Source organism: Lampetra fluviatilis, chromosome 25, assembly GCF_964198595.1.
Source record: "Lampetra fluviatilis chromosome 25, kcLamFluv1.1, whole genome shotgun sequence".
Classification (NCBI taxonomy): domain Eukaryota; kingdom Metazoa; phylum Chordata; class Hyperoartia; order Petromyzontiformes; family Petromyzontidae; genus Lampetra; species Lampetra fluviatilis.
The window spans coordinates 8,724,560-8,742,944 of NC_136299.1; the positions used below are offsets into that span (position 1 = coordinate 8,724,560).

Here is an 18,385-nt window from a genome sequence, read left to right on the forward strand (position 1 = left end):
GCAGGCACCGCCTGTTCTTCACACTCTCTGTGGATGTTAAAGAGACCCCTGGCGTTGTTGGCAAGAGCAGGCCCAGGTTGCGTGTCGACGCCAGGGTCGACATTTGGCAAATTTGGAGAATGTGACACGAATTGGGATTCTAGGTACAGAGAAACCATCGGCCCGCTAATCGTGGAAGACTGCCCCCAAGTCTCCTCTGCGCTAAGAACACGGCGACCCGAGTTCGATTCCCGCTCACGGCCCGACGCCAGTGACGATTGGTTGAATCGGTCCTCGGCCTCCCCCTAGGTCGACTCAGCCTCAAATGAGTGCTTGGTGCGGTGTTGTAAACATCGCCACTGCGGGAGCGGTGGGGGGGGGGGCACGGAACGACGACGGCGACACACAGACTCAGAAGCCCCGATAGGTCGACCGACCGAAACGTCGCTTTACTTTCACGAGGAGAAGACACCGACTGACTGCCTAGCGTGTTGATTTATTAAATTACGCGAAAGTACCCCTCGATGCACCCCCCCAACCCCTCCAGCCCCCCCAACCCCTCCCCTCCCCGCCGATTGGTATCCCCAATTACAGAGGCCAACACCGCCACGCGTGTCTCCTGCAATCATCGCCTCTCTGGGCTGACAACCCTCAGAGGTGCATTAGTGACTAATTCACTCTCAGGAATTACCACCTACTTTCCTGGGGGATGGGGGGATGATGGGAGGGGAGGATGATTGGGGGGGGATGATGGGAGGGGGGGGAGATGGGAGGGGGGGGGATGATGGGAGGGGGGGGGATGATGGGAGGGGGGGGGGAATGGGAGGGGGGGAGAGATTGGAGGGGGGGGGGGAGAGATGGGAGGGGGGGGGGAGAGATGGGAGGGGGAGAGATGGGAGGGGGGGGGGGAGATGGGAGGGGGGGGGGAGAGATGGGAGGGGGGGGGGAGAGATGGGAGGGGGGGGGGGAGAGATGGGAGGGGGGGGGGGGGAGAGATGGGAGGAAGGGGGGGGGGAGAGATGGGAGGGGGGGGGGGGGAGAGATGGGAGGGAGGGGGGGGGAGAGATGGGAGGGAGGGGGGGGAGAGATGGGAGGGGGGGGAGATGAGGGGGGAGAGATGGGAGGGGGGGGATGATGGGAGGGGGGGGAGAGATGGGAGGGAGGGGGGGGGAGAGATGGGAGGGGGGGGGAGAGATGGGAGGGGGGGGGAGAGATGGGAGGGGGGGGGAGAGATGGGAGGGAGGGGGGGGAGAGATGGGAGGGGGGGAGATGAGGGGGGAGAGATGGGAGGGGGGGGGATGATGGGAGGGGGGGAGGGGGGGGAGAGATGGGGCCGGGTCGTGCCGACCTTCCGTAGGTGCTCGCTAACGGCGCTTGCCCAGACAGCAGCCTCTGTGTGGGCTACGCGGGGGGCGGTGGGAGGGGGGGGGGGATCTTTGCCTTCATCTTCTCCTGTGCAGGAACAAGAGGCGGCGGCCACCTGGGTTCGATTCCACGGCCACGGCTCACGTTAGTGGCTATTATCTGAAATTGTTGCGGGCATCCCCACCCTAGGTGGACTCGGCCTTAAATCAACACGTGGTGCGATGCGTCAACATCAGAGCTGGGGAGATGCAGACAGCCAGCTATGGTCCTGGTCTCAACCACATCTCGTAGGTAGTCAACATCTCCCCACGGTGGCGAGATGTTAACTACCTCGCTTGGTATGCAGGAGGTCGTGGGTTCGATCCAGACCCTGACGCCTGCTGAACATTTGGAGTTTGCGGTGTCTCTCTCCCCGTGGTCGTGTGGATTTCCCTGCGGGTCCTCTGGGTTTTCCCTCCACATTTAGAAATAGGCCTTAAATATGCTCTACATTTCCACGTGATAAGCCACTTCGTTGAGCTGGCATTTGTGACCGCCAGGTCGCTTCTGAAAAAGAACAATGTAGCTCAGTGGGGCCTTACCTGGTAAACTAAAAATAAACTTGTTTCGTTTTTCAGTTGAGTAACCCGGCGCTGTCAAAATCAGAATCTTCACTCGGACTGGAGGAATCCGATGAGCTATGAAGCTCTTGTTCACGGATGTCCGCGAGATGTGCAGCTGCGTGGGCACCAGCGAGGGGTTGGTGAATCACCGCACACACGGATGTCGTGAAACTCCCTTCCATCCCGCGGGCGGCGAGTAAGCCGCCGTAGCCTCCGCCTCTGCCACGAGAAGGCGGTAGAGCAAGTGGACTGGTTCCCCAGCTGTTTAATCCGTCTGTGCGGGGATAGAGTGTTGTCCCCTCGCGCAGGGCGTGGAGTTTTTTTTACGGGTGCTCCAGTTTTTCTTCTCCCCCCACGTGTATTGCCACTGCCTCAAGCAGCGACACCACCATCGACACAACCATCTCAACTAAACATATTCTTGGTTAAGTCACGTAGAAGGGAAATAATAAAATAATAAAAATAAAACATAATAAAATAATTATCACGACGTTTCCGGCCACAACGCTGTCTTTCCGACAGACCTGTTCTTCACCTGAGGACGGCTGCTTGCGTTGTGGCCGAAACGTCGTGAGAATTATTTTATAATGTTTTATTTTTATTATTTTATTATCTCCCTTCTACGTGACTTTACCGAAAGAACCAAGAAGATGAATCCCTGCAGTCACGAAAGCTTTAAATCGAAACATATTCTTGGTTCTTTCTAAACTAAACACACTGAATTTTAACCAGGTAAGGCCCACTGAGCTATAGAGCTATTTGGCAGAAGCGACCGGCGCGTGGGGCCGTGAAATCTCGTCGCCTGAAAGCCCTCATCACGGATGCCTCGCAACACCCCCCCCAAATCCTCCCCCCACCCCCCAAATATAATTACCCCCCCCAATCCCCCCTCAAATCCCCCTGCACCCACCCACCCACCCTCCCAACAACGAACACGTGCAAGCCCCATCCATCGACTCGTCGTCATCATCATCGTCATGCATCCGTCACCCCGTCCATCCTATTTGTGAAAGAAATGTGGAAATATGCGTTGTGTGAGTGAATGTGTGTTGTGAGTGAATGTGTGTTGTGTGAGAGAATGTGTGTTGTGTGTTGTGTGAGTGAATGTGTGTTGTGTGTTGTGCGGGTGAATGTGTTGTGTGAGTGAATGCGCGTTGTGTGAGTGAATGTGTGTTGTGAGTGAATGTGTGTTGTGAGTGAATGTGTGTTGTGTGAGAGAATGTGTGTTGTGTGTTGTGTGAGTGAATGTGTGTTGTGTGTTGTGCGGGTGAATGTGTTGTGTGAGTGAATGCGCGTTGTGTGAGTGAATGTGTGTTGTGAGTGAATGTGTGTTGTGAGTGAATGTGTGTTGTGTGAGAGAATGTGTGTTGTGTGTTGTGTGAGTGAATGTGTGTTGTGAGTGAATGTGTATTGTGTGAGTGAATGTGTGTTGTGCGGGTGAATGTGTTGTGTGAGTGAATGCGCGTTGTGTGAGTGAATGTGTGCTGTGTGAGTGAATGTGTGTTGTGTGAGTGAATGTGTGTTGTGAGTGAATGCGCGTTGTGTGAGTGAATGTGTATTGTGTGAGTGAATGTGTATTGTGTGTTGTGTGAGTGAATGTGTGTTGTGTGAGTGAATGTGTGTTGTGAGTGAATGCGCGTTGTGTGAGTGAATGTGTGTTGTGTGAGAGAATGTGTGTTGTGTGTTGTGTGAGTGAATGTGTGCTGTGTGAGTGAATGCGCGTTGTGTGAGTGAATGTGTATTGTGTGAGTGAATGTGTGCTGTGTGAGTGAATGTGTGTTGTGAGTGAATGTGTATTGTGAGTGAATGTGTATTGTGTGAGTGAATGTGTGTTGTGTGAGTGAATGTGTGTTGTGTGAGTGAATGTGTGTTGTGAGTGAATGTGTGTTGTGTGAGTGAATGTGTGCTGTGTGAGTGAATGTGTGTTGTGAGTGAATGTGTGCTGTGTGAGTGAATGTGTGTTGTGTGAGTGAATGTGTGTTGTGTGAGTGAATGTGTGTTGTGAGTGAATGTGTGTTGTGAGTGAATGTGTGTTGTGAGTGAATGTGTGTTGTGTGAGTGAATGTGTGCTGTGTGAGTGAATGTGTGCTGTGTGAGTGAATGTGTGTTGTGTGAGTGAATGTGTGCTGTGTGAGTGAATGTGTGTTGTGTGAGTGAATGTGTGTTGTGTGAGTGAATGTGTGTTGTGAGTGAATGTGTGTTGTGAGTGAATGTGTGCTGTGTGAGTGAATGTGTGCTGTGTGAGTGAATGTGTGTTGTGAGTGAATGCGCGTTGCGTGAGTGAATGTGTGTTGTGAGTGAATGCGCGTTGTGTGAGTGAATGTGTGTTGTGAGTGAATGCGCGTTGTGTGAGTGAATGTGTGTTGCGTGAGTGAATGTGTGCTGTGTGAGTGAATGTGTGTTATGAGTGAATGTGTGTTGTGTGTTGTGCGGGTGAATGTGTTGTGTGAGTGAATGCGTGTTGTGTGAGTGAATGTGTGTTGTGAGTGAATGTGTGTTGTGTGTTGTGCGGGTGAATGTGTTGTGTGAGTGAATGTGTGTTGTGCGGGTGAATGTGTGTTATGAGTGAATGTGTGTTGTGTGTTGTGCGGGTGAATGTGTTGTGTGAGTGAATGCGTGTTGTGTGAGTGAATGTGTGTTGTGAGTGAATGTGTGTTGTGAGTGAATGTGTGTTGTGCGGGTGAATGTGTTGTGTGAGTGAATGCGTGTTGTGTGAGTGAATGTGTGTTATGAGTGAATGTGTGTTGTGTGTTGTGCGGGTGAATGTGTTGTGTGAGTGAATGTGTGCTGTGTGAGTGAATGTGTGTTGTGAGTGAATGCGCGTTGTGTGAGTGAATGTGTGTTGCGTGAGTGAATGTGTGTTGTGTGAGTGAATGTGTGTTGTGTGAGTGAATGTGTGTTGTGAGTGAATGCGCGTTGTGTGAGTGAATGTGTATTGTGTGAGTGAATGTGTGTTGTGTGAGTGAATGTGTGTTGTGTGAGTGAATGTGTGTTGTGAGTGAATGTGTGTTGTGTGAGTGAATGTGTGCTGTGTGAGTGAATGTGTGTTGTGAGTGAATGTGTGCTGTGTGAGTGAATGTGTGTTGTGTGAGTGAATGTGTGTTGTGTGAGTGAATGTGTGTTGTGAGTGAATGTGTGTTGTGAGTGAATGTGTGTTGTGAGTGAATGTGTGTTGTGTGAGTGAATGTGTGCTGTGTGAGTGAATGTGTGCTGTGTGAGTGAATGTGTGTTGTGTGAGTGAATGTGTGCTGTGTGAGTGAATGTGTGTTGTGTGAGTGAATGTGTGTTGTGTGAGTGAATGTGTGTTGTGAGTGAATGTGTGTTGTGAGTGAATGTGTGCTGTGTGAGTGAATGTGTGCTGTGTGAGTGAATGTGTGTTGTGAGTGAATGCGCGTTGCGTGAGTGAATGTGTGTTGTGAGTGAATGCGCGTTGTGTGAGTGAATGTGTGTTGTGAGTGAATGCGCGTTGTGTGAGTGAATGTGTGTTGCGTGAGTGAATGTGTGCTGTGTGAGTGAATGTGTGTTATGAGTGAATGTGTGTTGTGTGTTGTGCGGGTGAATGTGTTGTGTGAGTGAATGCGTGTTGTGTGAGTGAATGTGTGTTGTGAGTGAATGTGTGTTGTGTGTTGTGCGGGTGAATGTGTTGTGTGAGTGAATGTGTGTTGTGCGGGTGAATGTGTGTTATGAGTGAATGTGTGTTGTGTGTTGTGCGGGTGAATGTGTTGTGTGAGTGAATGCGTGTTGTGTGAGTGAATGTGTGTTGTGAGTGAATGTGTGTTGTGAGTGAATGTGTGTTGTGCGGGTGAATGTGTTGTGTGAGTGAATGCGTGTTGTGTGAGTGAATGTGTGTTATGAGTGAATGTGTGTTGTGTGTTGTGCGGGTGAATGTGTTGTGTGAGTGAATGTGTGCTGTGTGAGTGAATGTGTGTTGTGAGTGAATGCGCGTTGTGTGAGTGAATGTGTGTTGCGTGAGTGAATGTGTGTTGTATGAGTGAATGTGTGTTGTGAGTGAATGTGTGTTGTGTGAGTGAATGTGTGTTGTGTGAGTGAATGTGTGTTGTATGAGTGAATGTGTGTTGTGAGTGAATGTGTGTTGTGTGAGTGAATGTGTGCTGTGTGAGTGAATGTGTGTTGCGTGAGTGAATGTGTGTTGTATGAGTGAATGTGTGTTGTGTGAGTGAATGTGTGTTGCGTGAGTGAATGTGTGCTGTGTGAGTGAATGTGTGCTGTGTGAGTGAATGTGTGTTGCGTGAGTGAATGTGTGTTGTATGAGTGAATGTGTGTTGTGTGAGTGAATGTGTGTTGCGTGAGTGAATGTGTGTTGTATGAGTGAATGTGTGCTGTGTGAGTGAATGTGTGTTGTGAGTGAATGTGTGTTGTGAGTGAATGCGCGTTGTGTGAGTGAATGTGTGTTGTGTGAGTGAATGTGTGTTGCGTGAGTGAATGTGTGTTGTGTGAGTGAATGTGTGTTGCGTGAGTGAATGTGTGCTGTGTGAGTGAATGTGTGTTGTGTGAGTGAATGTGTGTTGTGAGTGAATGCGCGTTGCGTGAGTGAATGTGTGCTGTGTGAGTGAATGTGTGTTGTGAGTGAATGCGCGTTGTGTGAGTGAATGTGTGTTGTGTGAGTGAATGTGTGTTGTGTGAGTGAATGTGTGCTGTGTGAGTGAATGTGTGTTGTGAGTGAATGCGCGTTGTGTGAGTGAATGTGTGTTGCGTGAGTGAATGTGTGTTGTGAGTGAATGTGCGTTGTGTGAGAGAATGTGTGTTGCGTGAGTGAATGTGTGTTGTGAGTGAATGTGCGTTGTGTGAGTGAATGTGTGTTGCGTGAGTGAATGTGTGTTGTGAGTGAATGTGCGTTGTGTGAGTGAATGTGTGTTGCGTGAGTGAATGTGTGTTGTGTGAGTGAATGTGTGTTATGAGTGAATGTGTGTTGTGTGTTGTGCGGGTGAATGTGTTGTGTGAGTGAATGTGTGTTGTGTGTTGTGTGAGTGAATGTGTGTTGCGTGAGTGAATGTGCGTTGTGTGAGTGAATGTGCGTTGTGTGAGTGAATGTGTGTTGTGTGAGTGAATGGTTCTCTCTCTGCCTTGCGGTGTCGCTGTGATGAGCCGGGTGCCACGGTGCAATGCTCAGCCAGAACACCGCATCTGGGATCTGTGCTCGCCCTTCGTCACAGAGCAGCTGAGCTCAAAGGGGCCTTAAACAGCTGAAATAATAAAGTCTGAGTCTGACTCGCAGCCCATGGATCTCTACGTAGCCCTATAGATCTCTATGTAACGCTATGGATCTCCATTTACCAGAGGTGTGGACTCGAGTCATGTGACTTGGACTCGAGTCAGACTCGAGTCATGAATTTGATGACTTGCGACTCGACTTGGACTTGCATAACAATGACTTTGTCCCACCTATGAGATGTGGACTCGAGTCATGTGACTTGGACTCGAGTCAGACTCGAGTCATGAATTTGATGACTTGCGACTCGACTTGGACTTGCATAACAATGACTTTGTCCCACCTATGCCATTTACGTTTATGGATCTCTGTGTAACTCTATGGACCCCTATGAAAATCTATGGCTCTCTATGTAACTCTATGCATCTCTATGCAACTATATTGATCTCTATGTAACTAAATGGATATCTACGTATCACGACGTGTCTCCAGATACAATCTATGTATCTACATGTAACTATATAACATCTATGGCTCTCTATGTCATTCTATGTGTCTCCAGATGCCTAAACGGATGTCTATGTAACTATCAGGATCTCTGTGCAATTATATGGATCCCTATGCAACTCCATGGCGTCATCTGGTCCAACACCATGTGAGACTAGGCTCTAAGGAAAGCTGTCTCGGGTGTGGACCAATCAACTTCAAAGACAGTGCATACATTATCAGAGTTATGTTTTTTGTTTGCATTATGACTGCAGGTATTGTGGTCTATGCAAACATGACTCCTTGTAAAAAAAGCTGTCAGTTTTGTTGCCAGATGGAAGGGTAAAAAACCAATTATCATATCAGGATCTCTGTGTAATCATATGGATCCCTATGCAACTCCATGGCTCTCTATGTTGTAACTCTAAGCCCTGTAACTGCCTCCAATGCTGACGGACTTTGGGCCGTGGCCGTTTCTTGTAGCAGAGCCGCTTCGCTCAGTGTGGTTGAGCGGCGTGGCGCAGCGGTGAGCTTCGCATTGCACCTCCCATCCTCGTGCCCTGGCCTCGATTCGCTGGCCCAGGGAAATCCAAGCTCAAGCACGCGGTGCCGCCCTCACCACCGTACCGCTAGGGGACGCCGCACACGCCGATATCGTTTTGCCGAACGTTAGCCCAACGTTAGCCCAACGTGTGCCCAACGTTAGCCCAACGTTGGCCCAACGTTAGCCCAACGTTTGCCGAACGTTAGCCCAACGTTTGCCGAACGTTAGCCCAACGTTTGCCGAACGTTAGCCCAACGTGTGCCGAACGTTAGCCCAACGTTTGCCGAACGTTAGCCCAACGTTTGCCGAACGTTAGCCCAACGTTAGCCCAACGTTAGCCCAACGTTTGCTGAACGTTCAGCACCCCCTTCTATCACCGACCTCGGCGCCGGACGACCTCACGGTGAACGGAGTGTCATGCGTGTTACTGGGCGCCGTAAATATTTTACATATTTTTGGAAATTCACTCGGGGTTATTGCGAGACCTGCCACTTTGTCAACCCCTTATCAGTGCCCCCTACCTTATTACAGACTAATTCAGATCGTGTTGGTCACCCCGTGCCCCTTATAAATCTCAACGTTCATCCTACAAAGTCCCATCGCGAGGGAGAAACTCACACACGTGGACAATGTGTTTTTGCTTCGTATTGAAACGGCTGTACGCCGTATGGACCTGAAAACTCAATTTCCCTGTACAATAATACGGGGTTAAACCGTACGCGTTGTCAGCTATGGACCTGCCACTTCATCAACGTGCGCTGGTGCTCACCTCCCCGGCTGGAGGAAAATTCCACGTTCCTATGGCGAGCGGGGCGAGCCACAGGCTCTCCAATCGGGTCAATTCCTCCCACAAAAAGCGGTGCCCGTTTTAGCGACAGGATACGCAGCCACGAAGATGAACGACGCGGCCACAGGTTACGATAATGAAACAACGTCACGATACATTCACGAGGATGTGATTGGTCGCGAAAGCCTACGTGCTAAACTCATAAAATGTTATTATTGTTGGACCACTGTTGGACGAAGGCCCTCCGGACGTTACCAAACTGTACCCGTCGGTTGTGAGTAGGTTACAGGGCGATGGGGGCGCCCAGGATTGCGTCATGCATCACTCGCCGCTGATGTTAGCCGTGGCAGGGAATTGAATTGAGGTCAGTGGGGTTGAGAGTGCACGAGCCACACGCACAAGACAAAGATCCCCCCGATAGCCCGAGCAGACTGTTGGGGCAAGTGCCTACGAAGGCCGTAAAACACGCAAATAAAGACACAGATCCCCCGTATAGCCTGAGCAGACTGTTGGGGCAAGTGATGTTTGGGAGTAGCACCTATGAAGGCCGGCGCACACTGACACACACACACAAACAAAGACAAAAATCCCCCGTATAGCCTGAACAGACTGAAGGGGCAAGTACTGTTATCGAGCACCTATGAAGGCCGGCACGGCACACGAGGGGGTGGGTGGCCAACACCACGCTCGACCGCCTTTGTCTCCCTATTTGCGATGTTTACACACCGCACTAGGTACTAATTTGAGGCCGAGTTAACCTGGTGGTGGCCCAGAACCGGTTCAGATAATCTCTCATTTACGCGCCAGGTCCGTAGCGCAGCGCGCAATCCGCTACACCACCACCACTCCCCCCGCTCACACACACACACACACTTTACTGGCTGTCACATTTGACCCGTGAGTGATCACGCACCTGACACTTCTAAGTGTCGCACGCGATTTCCCTGGTGGCACGCACGAGCAGCGCCTCTCACAGACAGTCCCCGCCGCACCAGCGGGGAGCGCTTTACCGCACGGCAAATTGATCGCATCGCAAGGAGACGGCATCGCGACTTCTGGGCGAGGGGCATTGGCCCTCAACAACCGCGCAGAGCAGCAGCAGATGCACCGAACGAGACGTCAGTTCGTAGCACTACCTCGCCTGGTGTACAGGAGGTCGTGGGTTCCATCCCGACCCTGACGCCTACTGTATATTTAGAGTTTGTAGTGTCTCTCTCTCTCCGTGGTGAGATGTTAACTGCCTCGCCTGGTATGTAGGAGACCGTGAGTTCCATCCCGACCCTGACGCCTGCTGTATATTTTGAGTTTGCGTGTCTCTCTCTCTCCGTGGTGAGATGTTAACTGCCTCGCCTGGTGTACAGGAGGTTGTGGGTTCCATCTCGACCCTGACACCTGCCTGCTGTATATTTTGAGTTTGTGGTGTCTCTCTCAGCGTGGTCGAGTGGATTTGTCTTCTGGGTCCTCCGGGATTTCCCTCCACATTCAGAATTAACGTCACGCGTTTAGGGCATTTGGCTGCTGCGAATTTCCACACGATGATCGTGAGCCACTTCGATGAGCTTTCATTTGTGACTGCCAGGTCGCTTCTGAAAAAGAGCTCCACAGCTTAGTGGACATTACCTGGTAAAATAAATGAAATAGAAATACATACCATAATAATATGAAACCAAATCAACACGTTGCGCATCAATAACACTTTGTGTGTGGCCTTAAACGTGAACACATATGTAATAGGCAACGTTTCGGGTAACGACCCTTCTGCTTAGCGCATTATCTGTGACATCAGCTAATCGATAACTGTGATCCGGTGAGGTGTGGCGATGCAGCCGGGAGAGAGCGGCCTGTGGCACCCTGGTGAGGATGAATCGATGACGATGAATCAATTGATTTGCTGCTGATGATGAGGGTGGTGGTGCTGATTTTGATGAATGAATTATGACGATTAGACTCCGACGATTCCGATGAAGAATCGATTATGTCGACGAACAGATGACGTCGACTATGATGAATCGATTCGCGTGATAATGATTCATTGATTTATCTCATTTGGTTGATGACAATGCTGACGATGTGTTTGCTGATGGTGACAGCGATAATTGTCATTATAATCACGACAGATCGATAGCAATCCCCATCCTCCCGCCCCCTCCTGCCCCCTCCACCCCCACCCCCCGACTACGAAGACGTGACAAGACCCTCCTTGAATAGTCACCAAACTGAGTGAGACTCTCCTGGAGGAAACCAACGAAATAATCATCGTCGTCGTCGTCGCCATCATCACCAAATCACCAACCACCAAAGGCAAAGATGTCCCATATAGCCTTAACCGACTGTCGAGGCAAGTGCTGTCAGCGAGTAGCACCTATGAAGGCCGGAACCCACAAAAATAAAGACAAAGATCCCCCGTATAGCCTGAACAGACTGTTGGGGCAAGTCCCGCATGAGCACACGAGGGGAGGGGGGGTTGACCAAGGCCAAGCTCGTCCGCCTTCGTCTCCCCAGTGGCGATGTTTACACGCCGCACCCGGTACTCATTTGAGGCTGAGTCGACCTAGGGGAGGCCCAGGACCGGTGCAGATAATCGTCACCGGGTGTTGGCGGCGGCGAGCGGGAATCGAACTCGGGCCGCCGGGTTCGCAGGGGCAGCGCGCTCACCGCTGCGCCACCGCTCCCCATACCAAAAGATCCTCCGTGCAGCCTGTGCAGACGTCGGGGGCACGTGCTGTTAGTGAGCGAGTGGCACCGACGAAGGGCGGCATGGGAGCACGACGTGGGGGGCAGAGGAGGGAGGGTGGGGGGCTGAGACCACGCCCGGCCGCCTTTGTCTCCCCAGTGGGAGATACTCTGCCACACCGCACCGGGTGCTCGGTTGAGGCTGGGCTCAGAGTAATCGTCACTGGGTGCCATTACCACCAGTGACGTCACCACTAATGACACCACCAATTACCGTCACCACCAGTGACGTCACCACCAGTTATCATCACCACCAGTGACGTCACCACCAGTTATCATCACCACCAGTGACATCACCAATTACCATCACCGCCAGTGACACCGTCACCAGTGACCATCACTGGCAGTGATATCACCACCACCATTGACGCCACCACCAGTGACATCACCACCATCAGTGACATCACCACCAGTGACATCACCACCACCATTGACGCCACCACCAGTGACATCACCACCATCAGTGACATCACCACCAGTGACATCACCACCACCATTGACGCCACCACCAGTGACATCACCACCATCAGTGACATCACCACCAGTGACATCACCACCATCAGTGACATCACCACCAGTGACATCACCACCACCATTGACGCCACCACCATTGACATCACCACCATCAGTGACATCACCACCAGTGACATCACCACCATCAGTGACATCACCACCAGTGACATCACCACCACCATTGACGCCACCACCATTGACATCACCACCAACAGTATCACCACCACCAGTGACATCACCACCATCAGTGACATCACCACCAGTGACATCACCACCACCAGTGACATCACCACCATTGACGCCACCACCAGTGGCATCACCAGTGACATCACCACCATCAGTGACATCACCACCATCAGTGACATCACCACCAACAGTATCACCACCACCAGTGACATCACCACCACCATTGACACCACCACCATTGACATCACCACCACCAGTATCACCACCACCAGTGACATCACCACCACCAGTGACATCACCACCAGTGACATCACCACCACCAGTGACATCACCACCATTGACGCCACCACCAGTGGCATCACCAGTGACGCCACCACCACCACCGACACCACCACCACCGACACCACCACCACCGACACCACCACCACCGACACCACCACCACCGACACCACCACCACCGACACCACCACCACCGACACCACCACCACCGACACCACCACCACCGACACCACCACCACCGACACCACCACCACCGACACCACCACCACCACCAAGACGACCGTCGTGGCTCGCCACCACAGCGCAAGCGCAGCAGCGTCCGACGCGTTTACCGTGAGCGGGATGGTGCAGGTGAGCGACGTGATGGTGATGAGCACGAGCAACACGAGGTTGTTCGCCTCCTCGCCACGCAGGATCCTCCTGCGGCTCGACGAGACCCGCGCCGCCACCGCCACGTGCCGTCCCACCTGATGGCTCCCGTCCTCCTCATTCTCATTCTGCTGCTGCTGATGCTGATGCTGCTGATGATTCTGCTGCTGCTGCTTCAAAAAGCGCGGCGCGGCGTTGCCGCAGGCAGGCGCCGCGTGCAGGCTCCGCTTCCTCTTCCTGTTCATCATCTTCAGGAGTCCGTGCATCACCGACGCGTTGCACACGATGATGGTGAGGCAGAGCGCGGCGAGGATTGCCGCGTAGAGCACGGAGTAGGCAGCGTCCCAGCCGCCGCTCGCCTTCATGTCCACGTAGCACCACGTGCCCGGCTCGTAGAGCTTCACCTGCCCGAAGCCCAGCAGGGGAGGCAGGCAGAGCGCCAGGCTGAGCAGGTAGGAGACGCGGATCGCCGTCCACGCGGAGGCGCGCCGCACCACGCGCTCGTACAGGTACGGGTGACCGATGGAGAGGTAGCGCTCGATGGCCATCGCGCAGAGGATGGCGAGCGTGGCGACGCCGAAGAAGAGCAGCATGAAGCTGAGGTAGCCGCACAGAGCGTGCCCGCCCAGAGCCACCACCGTCTTGTTGTGCGCGTAGGCGGTGAGGGGCACGGGCCCCGTGAGCGACGAGCCCAGGAGGTCGGTGAGCGTCAGGCCGAAGACGAGGGCGTAGAAGGCGGTGCGCTTGGTGGCGCGGCGCGCCGAGAGGAGCAGCGCCAACGCGATGATGTTGCCCGAGACGCCGACCGTGAAGACGACGGCGCTCGAGGTGGCGTTGTAGGTGGGCGGGATGAACGTGGAGTTCTTGTCGAAGCCCGGCATGGTCGATGCGTGCGGGGAGGGGGGTTGAGGGTCGATGGAGGTCGAGCGGTTGGTTGACGAGTTGGTTGGTTGAGAGGTTGATCGGTGGGGAGGTGGGTTGGGTGGGAGATTAGTTGATCGGTTCGCTTGGTTGGTTAGGTGATTGGTTGAGAGGTTGGTTGAGATGTTGGTTGAGATGTTGGTTGAGAGGTCGGTTGAGAGTTTGATCGGTTCGGAGGTGGGTTGGGTGGGAGATTCGTTTATCGGTTCGCTTGGTTGGTTAGATGATTGGTTGAGATGTTGGTTGAGACGTTGGTTAGGAGGTTGCTTGAGAGGTTAGCTGCTGCTGCTGGTGGTGGTGGTGACTTCTGCTTACCCCCCTCCCAGCTGTTGTCGGGAATACAATGAGAAGCGGGGATGAGGACAGCGAGGATGTTGATTGGTGGCTGATGGTGTCCCAGAGCCACTACCAACAGCAGGATGGGGGTGACGTCGGCTACAACAATCACCAGCAACGAGACGGCAATGACAACACGAGCACTTCAGTTGACGATTGCTGCAACCTCCGTCATCAGCAACGATAGCGGTGATATTGACTACATCAAGAAGATTTGGGCGATGGATTACCCCACCCACGCTTACACTCGGGTGGAGTGTGCGTGGGTGGGAGGCAGTTCCGGATTATCCTCGTAGCAAAAGTAGCTACTACATATGTAGTAGCTGCTACATGTGAAATAGCTATTACATATGTGTAGTAGCTATTTCATATGTAGTAGCTACTACATATGTAGTAGATACGGGCCCCGCACTTTCAAGGGTCCCGCGCTAAATGCTTTCAAGCTATCAATTCCGGTTCAGTGATTATGCACTTGCTCTATTACTATAGTACTATACTGCCTTCGACTTTTATGGACGACTGGGTATTTAAGGTTAGCGATTTGTAGTATTATCTGGCTGTATAGCAAATGCAAAAATACAATTACTTTACTATGCAAGTAGAAATTTGTGTTTTAATATTAACGTGTTTTTATTTATTTAGGGCCCCTTTATAACATATGCTACAGGCCCTGCACTAGCTTAATCCGGCACTGGTGGGAGGTATTTACGGGTGTGTATTTGTAGGTCAACTCAGCCTCAAATAAGTACCTGGTGCGATGTGTAAACACCGCCACTAGGGAGACAAAGGCGGCCACCTACCCCCCACCCCCCTCGCGTGCCATTCCGGCCTTAAGAGGTGCTCGCTAACAGTCTGTTACGGCTTAAGGGTTTCGGGGAGGTCTTTGTTTGCGTGTGTACACGTGCGCGCGTGTACACGTGCGCGTGTGTACACGTGCGCGCTGCACGGCGAATCTGGCCACCCGAGTTCGATTCCCCGCTCACGGCCAACACCGGTGACGATGATCCGAACCGGTCCTCAGCCTCGAATGAATACCTGGTGCGGTGTGTAAACATCGCCACTGGGGAGACAAAGGCGGGCGGGCATGGTGCTGGCCCACCCACCCCCGCGTGTGCCACAGTGCCGGCCTTCAAGTGTGCTCGCTAACAGCACTTGCCCCAACAGTCCGTTAAGGCTATATGGGGGATCTTTGTGTCTTTGTGCGTGTGTGTGTGTGAGTCACCTAACACACACGGGGATTATTGTATTTACAGATCCCACTTTGTGTGGTATCAGATATGGCGTCTCGGCCCGACAGCCTAATGACACAAAGCCAAAAATCTCCCCCCTTCCCCCCGTATCGCCTGAAATAGACTGTTGGTGCCAGCGGTGTGGCGAGCGAGCAGAACCTTTGAAGGCCGCCAGTCTTGGGCACATGTGGGGGTTGGGTGAGCGGCAACCACGCCCTGCCGCCCCAGCGGCGATGTTTACGCACCGCACCAGGGTACTCGTTTGAGGCTGAGTCGACCTAGGGGAGGCCCACGACCGGTGTTGGGCCGTGAGCGGGAATCGAACTCGGGCCGCCGGCTTCGTAGCGCAGCGCGCTAACTGCTGCGCCACCGCTCCCCACAGTCTAATCACTCACACACGCGCACGTACGCATGACAACATCGCCACTGACACACTTAGACGTGGTCAACAATGTTTGTTTAGCACGTGTGTTAAGTATGTGTGTGAGTTGATGCATGAGGGTGTGAGCGTGTGTGTCAGTATATCAGTGGGTGAGTGTGTCAGTGTGTCAATTGGTGAGCGCATCGGAGTGTCAGAGTGTTCATGTGGTTGTCAGTCCGTCAATGCGGGAACGTGTGAGCGTGTGAATGTGTCAGTGTGCGTGTGAGCGTGTCTGGGTGTGTGAGTGTGTCGGCGCGTGACAGTGTGAGTGTGTGCTTGAGCGTGTGAGTGCGTGTCACTCTGTGAGTGTGTGACAGTGTGTGAGCGTGTCGGTGTGTGTGAGCGTGTGGGTGCATGACAGTGTGAGTCTGTGCGTGAGCGTGTGTGTCACTGTGTGAGTGCGTGTCACTGTGTGAGTGTGTGTCAGTGTGTGAGCGTGTCAGTCTGCGTGTGAGTGCGTGCCAGTGTGTGTGAGTGCGTGTGAGTGTGTGTGCTAACACGTGTTCTCGTCTGAGTGCTTGCGTTGGCACGGACGTGAGTGTGTGCATGAGTGGGTGCTAAGTGTGCTCACTGTTGCGTGGCTGTGTGCGTGTCTGCGCTAGTCTGTGTGTATGTCTCTCTATGTGTGTAAGTGGCTGTGTGTATGTATGTATGCGTATGTGTGCGTGCGTGTGTGTACGTGGCTGTGTATATGTATGCGCATGTGTGTGTGTATGTCTGTGTGTATGTATGTCTGTGTGTATGTCTGTGTGCGTGCTTATACCTGTCCGGACGCCTGCCCTCTGGGTCGACTCAGCCTTAAACGAGTACCTGGCGCGGTGTGCACATACATCAGCACTGGGGAGACAAAGGCGGCCGGTCGCGGTGCTGGCCACCCACCACCCCCTTGTGCCCCCCTTCTTCTTCTGCACTTAATAGTTGCTCACTCACGGTATAAGAAGACTACACGGGGCATCTTTGTATTTGCGTGTCTATAAATACACGTGCGTGTGTGTCTATATATGCATGTCGATGTGTGTGCGTACGCGACTGCGCATCTGCGTCTACGCGTGTATATGAGCAAACTGTGCGTCTGTACGACTGTGTCTATAAAATACGGCTGTGTGTGTCTGTGCGTGGCTAAGGGAGTTGCTCTCGCACGCGGTTGCAACGGGAACTTTAGTCGACCGCACTGGTTGCTTGTGACCCTCGGGTTGCGTTTAGTGAGAAGTGAAGAAAAAGAACCGCGTCCCCTTCTCTCTCCCCACCACCACCACTACCACCCAGCCACTCAGAAGCGCATCCACCCGTAGCTCCCTCCCCCTCCTCTCGCCCTCCTCGCACTCCTCCCTCCATCCCTCCCTCCCTCTCTTACCCTCCCGACTTTCCTCCCCACCCCCCTTTCTCCATTCATACATCCCTCCCAAATCTCCCTCCTCCTCCTCGTCCTCACTCCTCCTCTCCCCTCCTCCCTCCCCCGGCTCCTACCACCCTCTCCTCAATCTCCCTCAACTCTTCATCGGCGCATTCATCCCTTCAATGTACATTCATCCACCCTTGCTCCATCCCTCCCTTCACTCCGACTGAAGTGACACACGCGCACACACACACACATCGCACACACACATATCGCACACACATCGCACACACATCGCACACACATCGCACACACACACACACACACATCGCACACACACACACATCGTGCACACACACACACACCACACACACATATCGCACACACACATCGTGCACACACGCATCGCACACACACATCGCACACACATCGCACACACACATCGCACACACACACACATCGCACACACACACACACATCGCACACACACACACACACACATCGCGCACACGATCTCCCCAGGTGCTGATCTTTACACACCACACCAGGCATTCGTTTGAGGCTGAGTCGACCTCGGGGAGGCCGGTTCAGATAATCGTCACTGCTGTTGGCGGCCGCGAGCGGGAATCGAACTCGGCTCGCAGCACGCGGAGTGCCAACCGCTGCACCACCACGCTCCACACAAATCACCAAAGACAAAAATCCCCCGGATAGCCTTGACCGACTGTTGGGGCAAGTGCTGTCAGCGAGGAGCACCTATGAAGGCCAGCACGGCACACGAGGGGGTGGGTGGCCAACACCACGCCCGGCCGCCTTTGTCTCCCCAGTGGCGATGTTTTTACACACCGCACCAGGTACTCATTTGAGGCCGAGTCGACCTAGGGGAGGCCCAGGACCGGTTCAGATAATCGTCACTGGCGTTGGGCCGTGAGCGGGAATCGAACTCGGCTCGCCGGCTTCGTAATGCAGCTCGCCAGCCGCTGACACCTCCAAAAGAAACCCCCTAAAATCACTCACGACCATTACCATCAGCACAACCATCTTCATCTCCTGCACCACTCCATCACCATCCACTCGTGCGTGATGTACTAAGCACTTCATTACCAAGGCTCCGTCTTGAATTGGTGGC

The 18,385-nt window shown here is 53.0% G+C and overlaps 1 protein-coding gene across 1 annotated transcript in view; it reads right to left on the minus strand.

The window, feature by feature from the left end:
- Positions 1-13,894, minus strand: part of LOC144941899 (prostaglandin E2 receptor EP2 subtype-like) — a 48,564-nt gene extending 34,670 nt beyond the window's left edge. The window contains exon 1 of the mRNA XM_078868402.1: positions 12,977-13,894. Within this exon, the coding sequence (XP_078724528.1) occupies positions 12,977-13,894 (918 nt within the window). The remainder of the gene's footprint in view (positions 1-12,976) is intronic.
- Between the last annotated feature and the right edge of the window lie 4,491 nt (positions 13,895-18,385).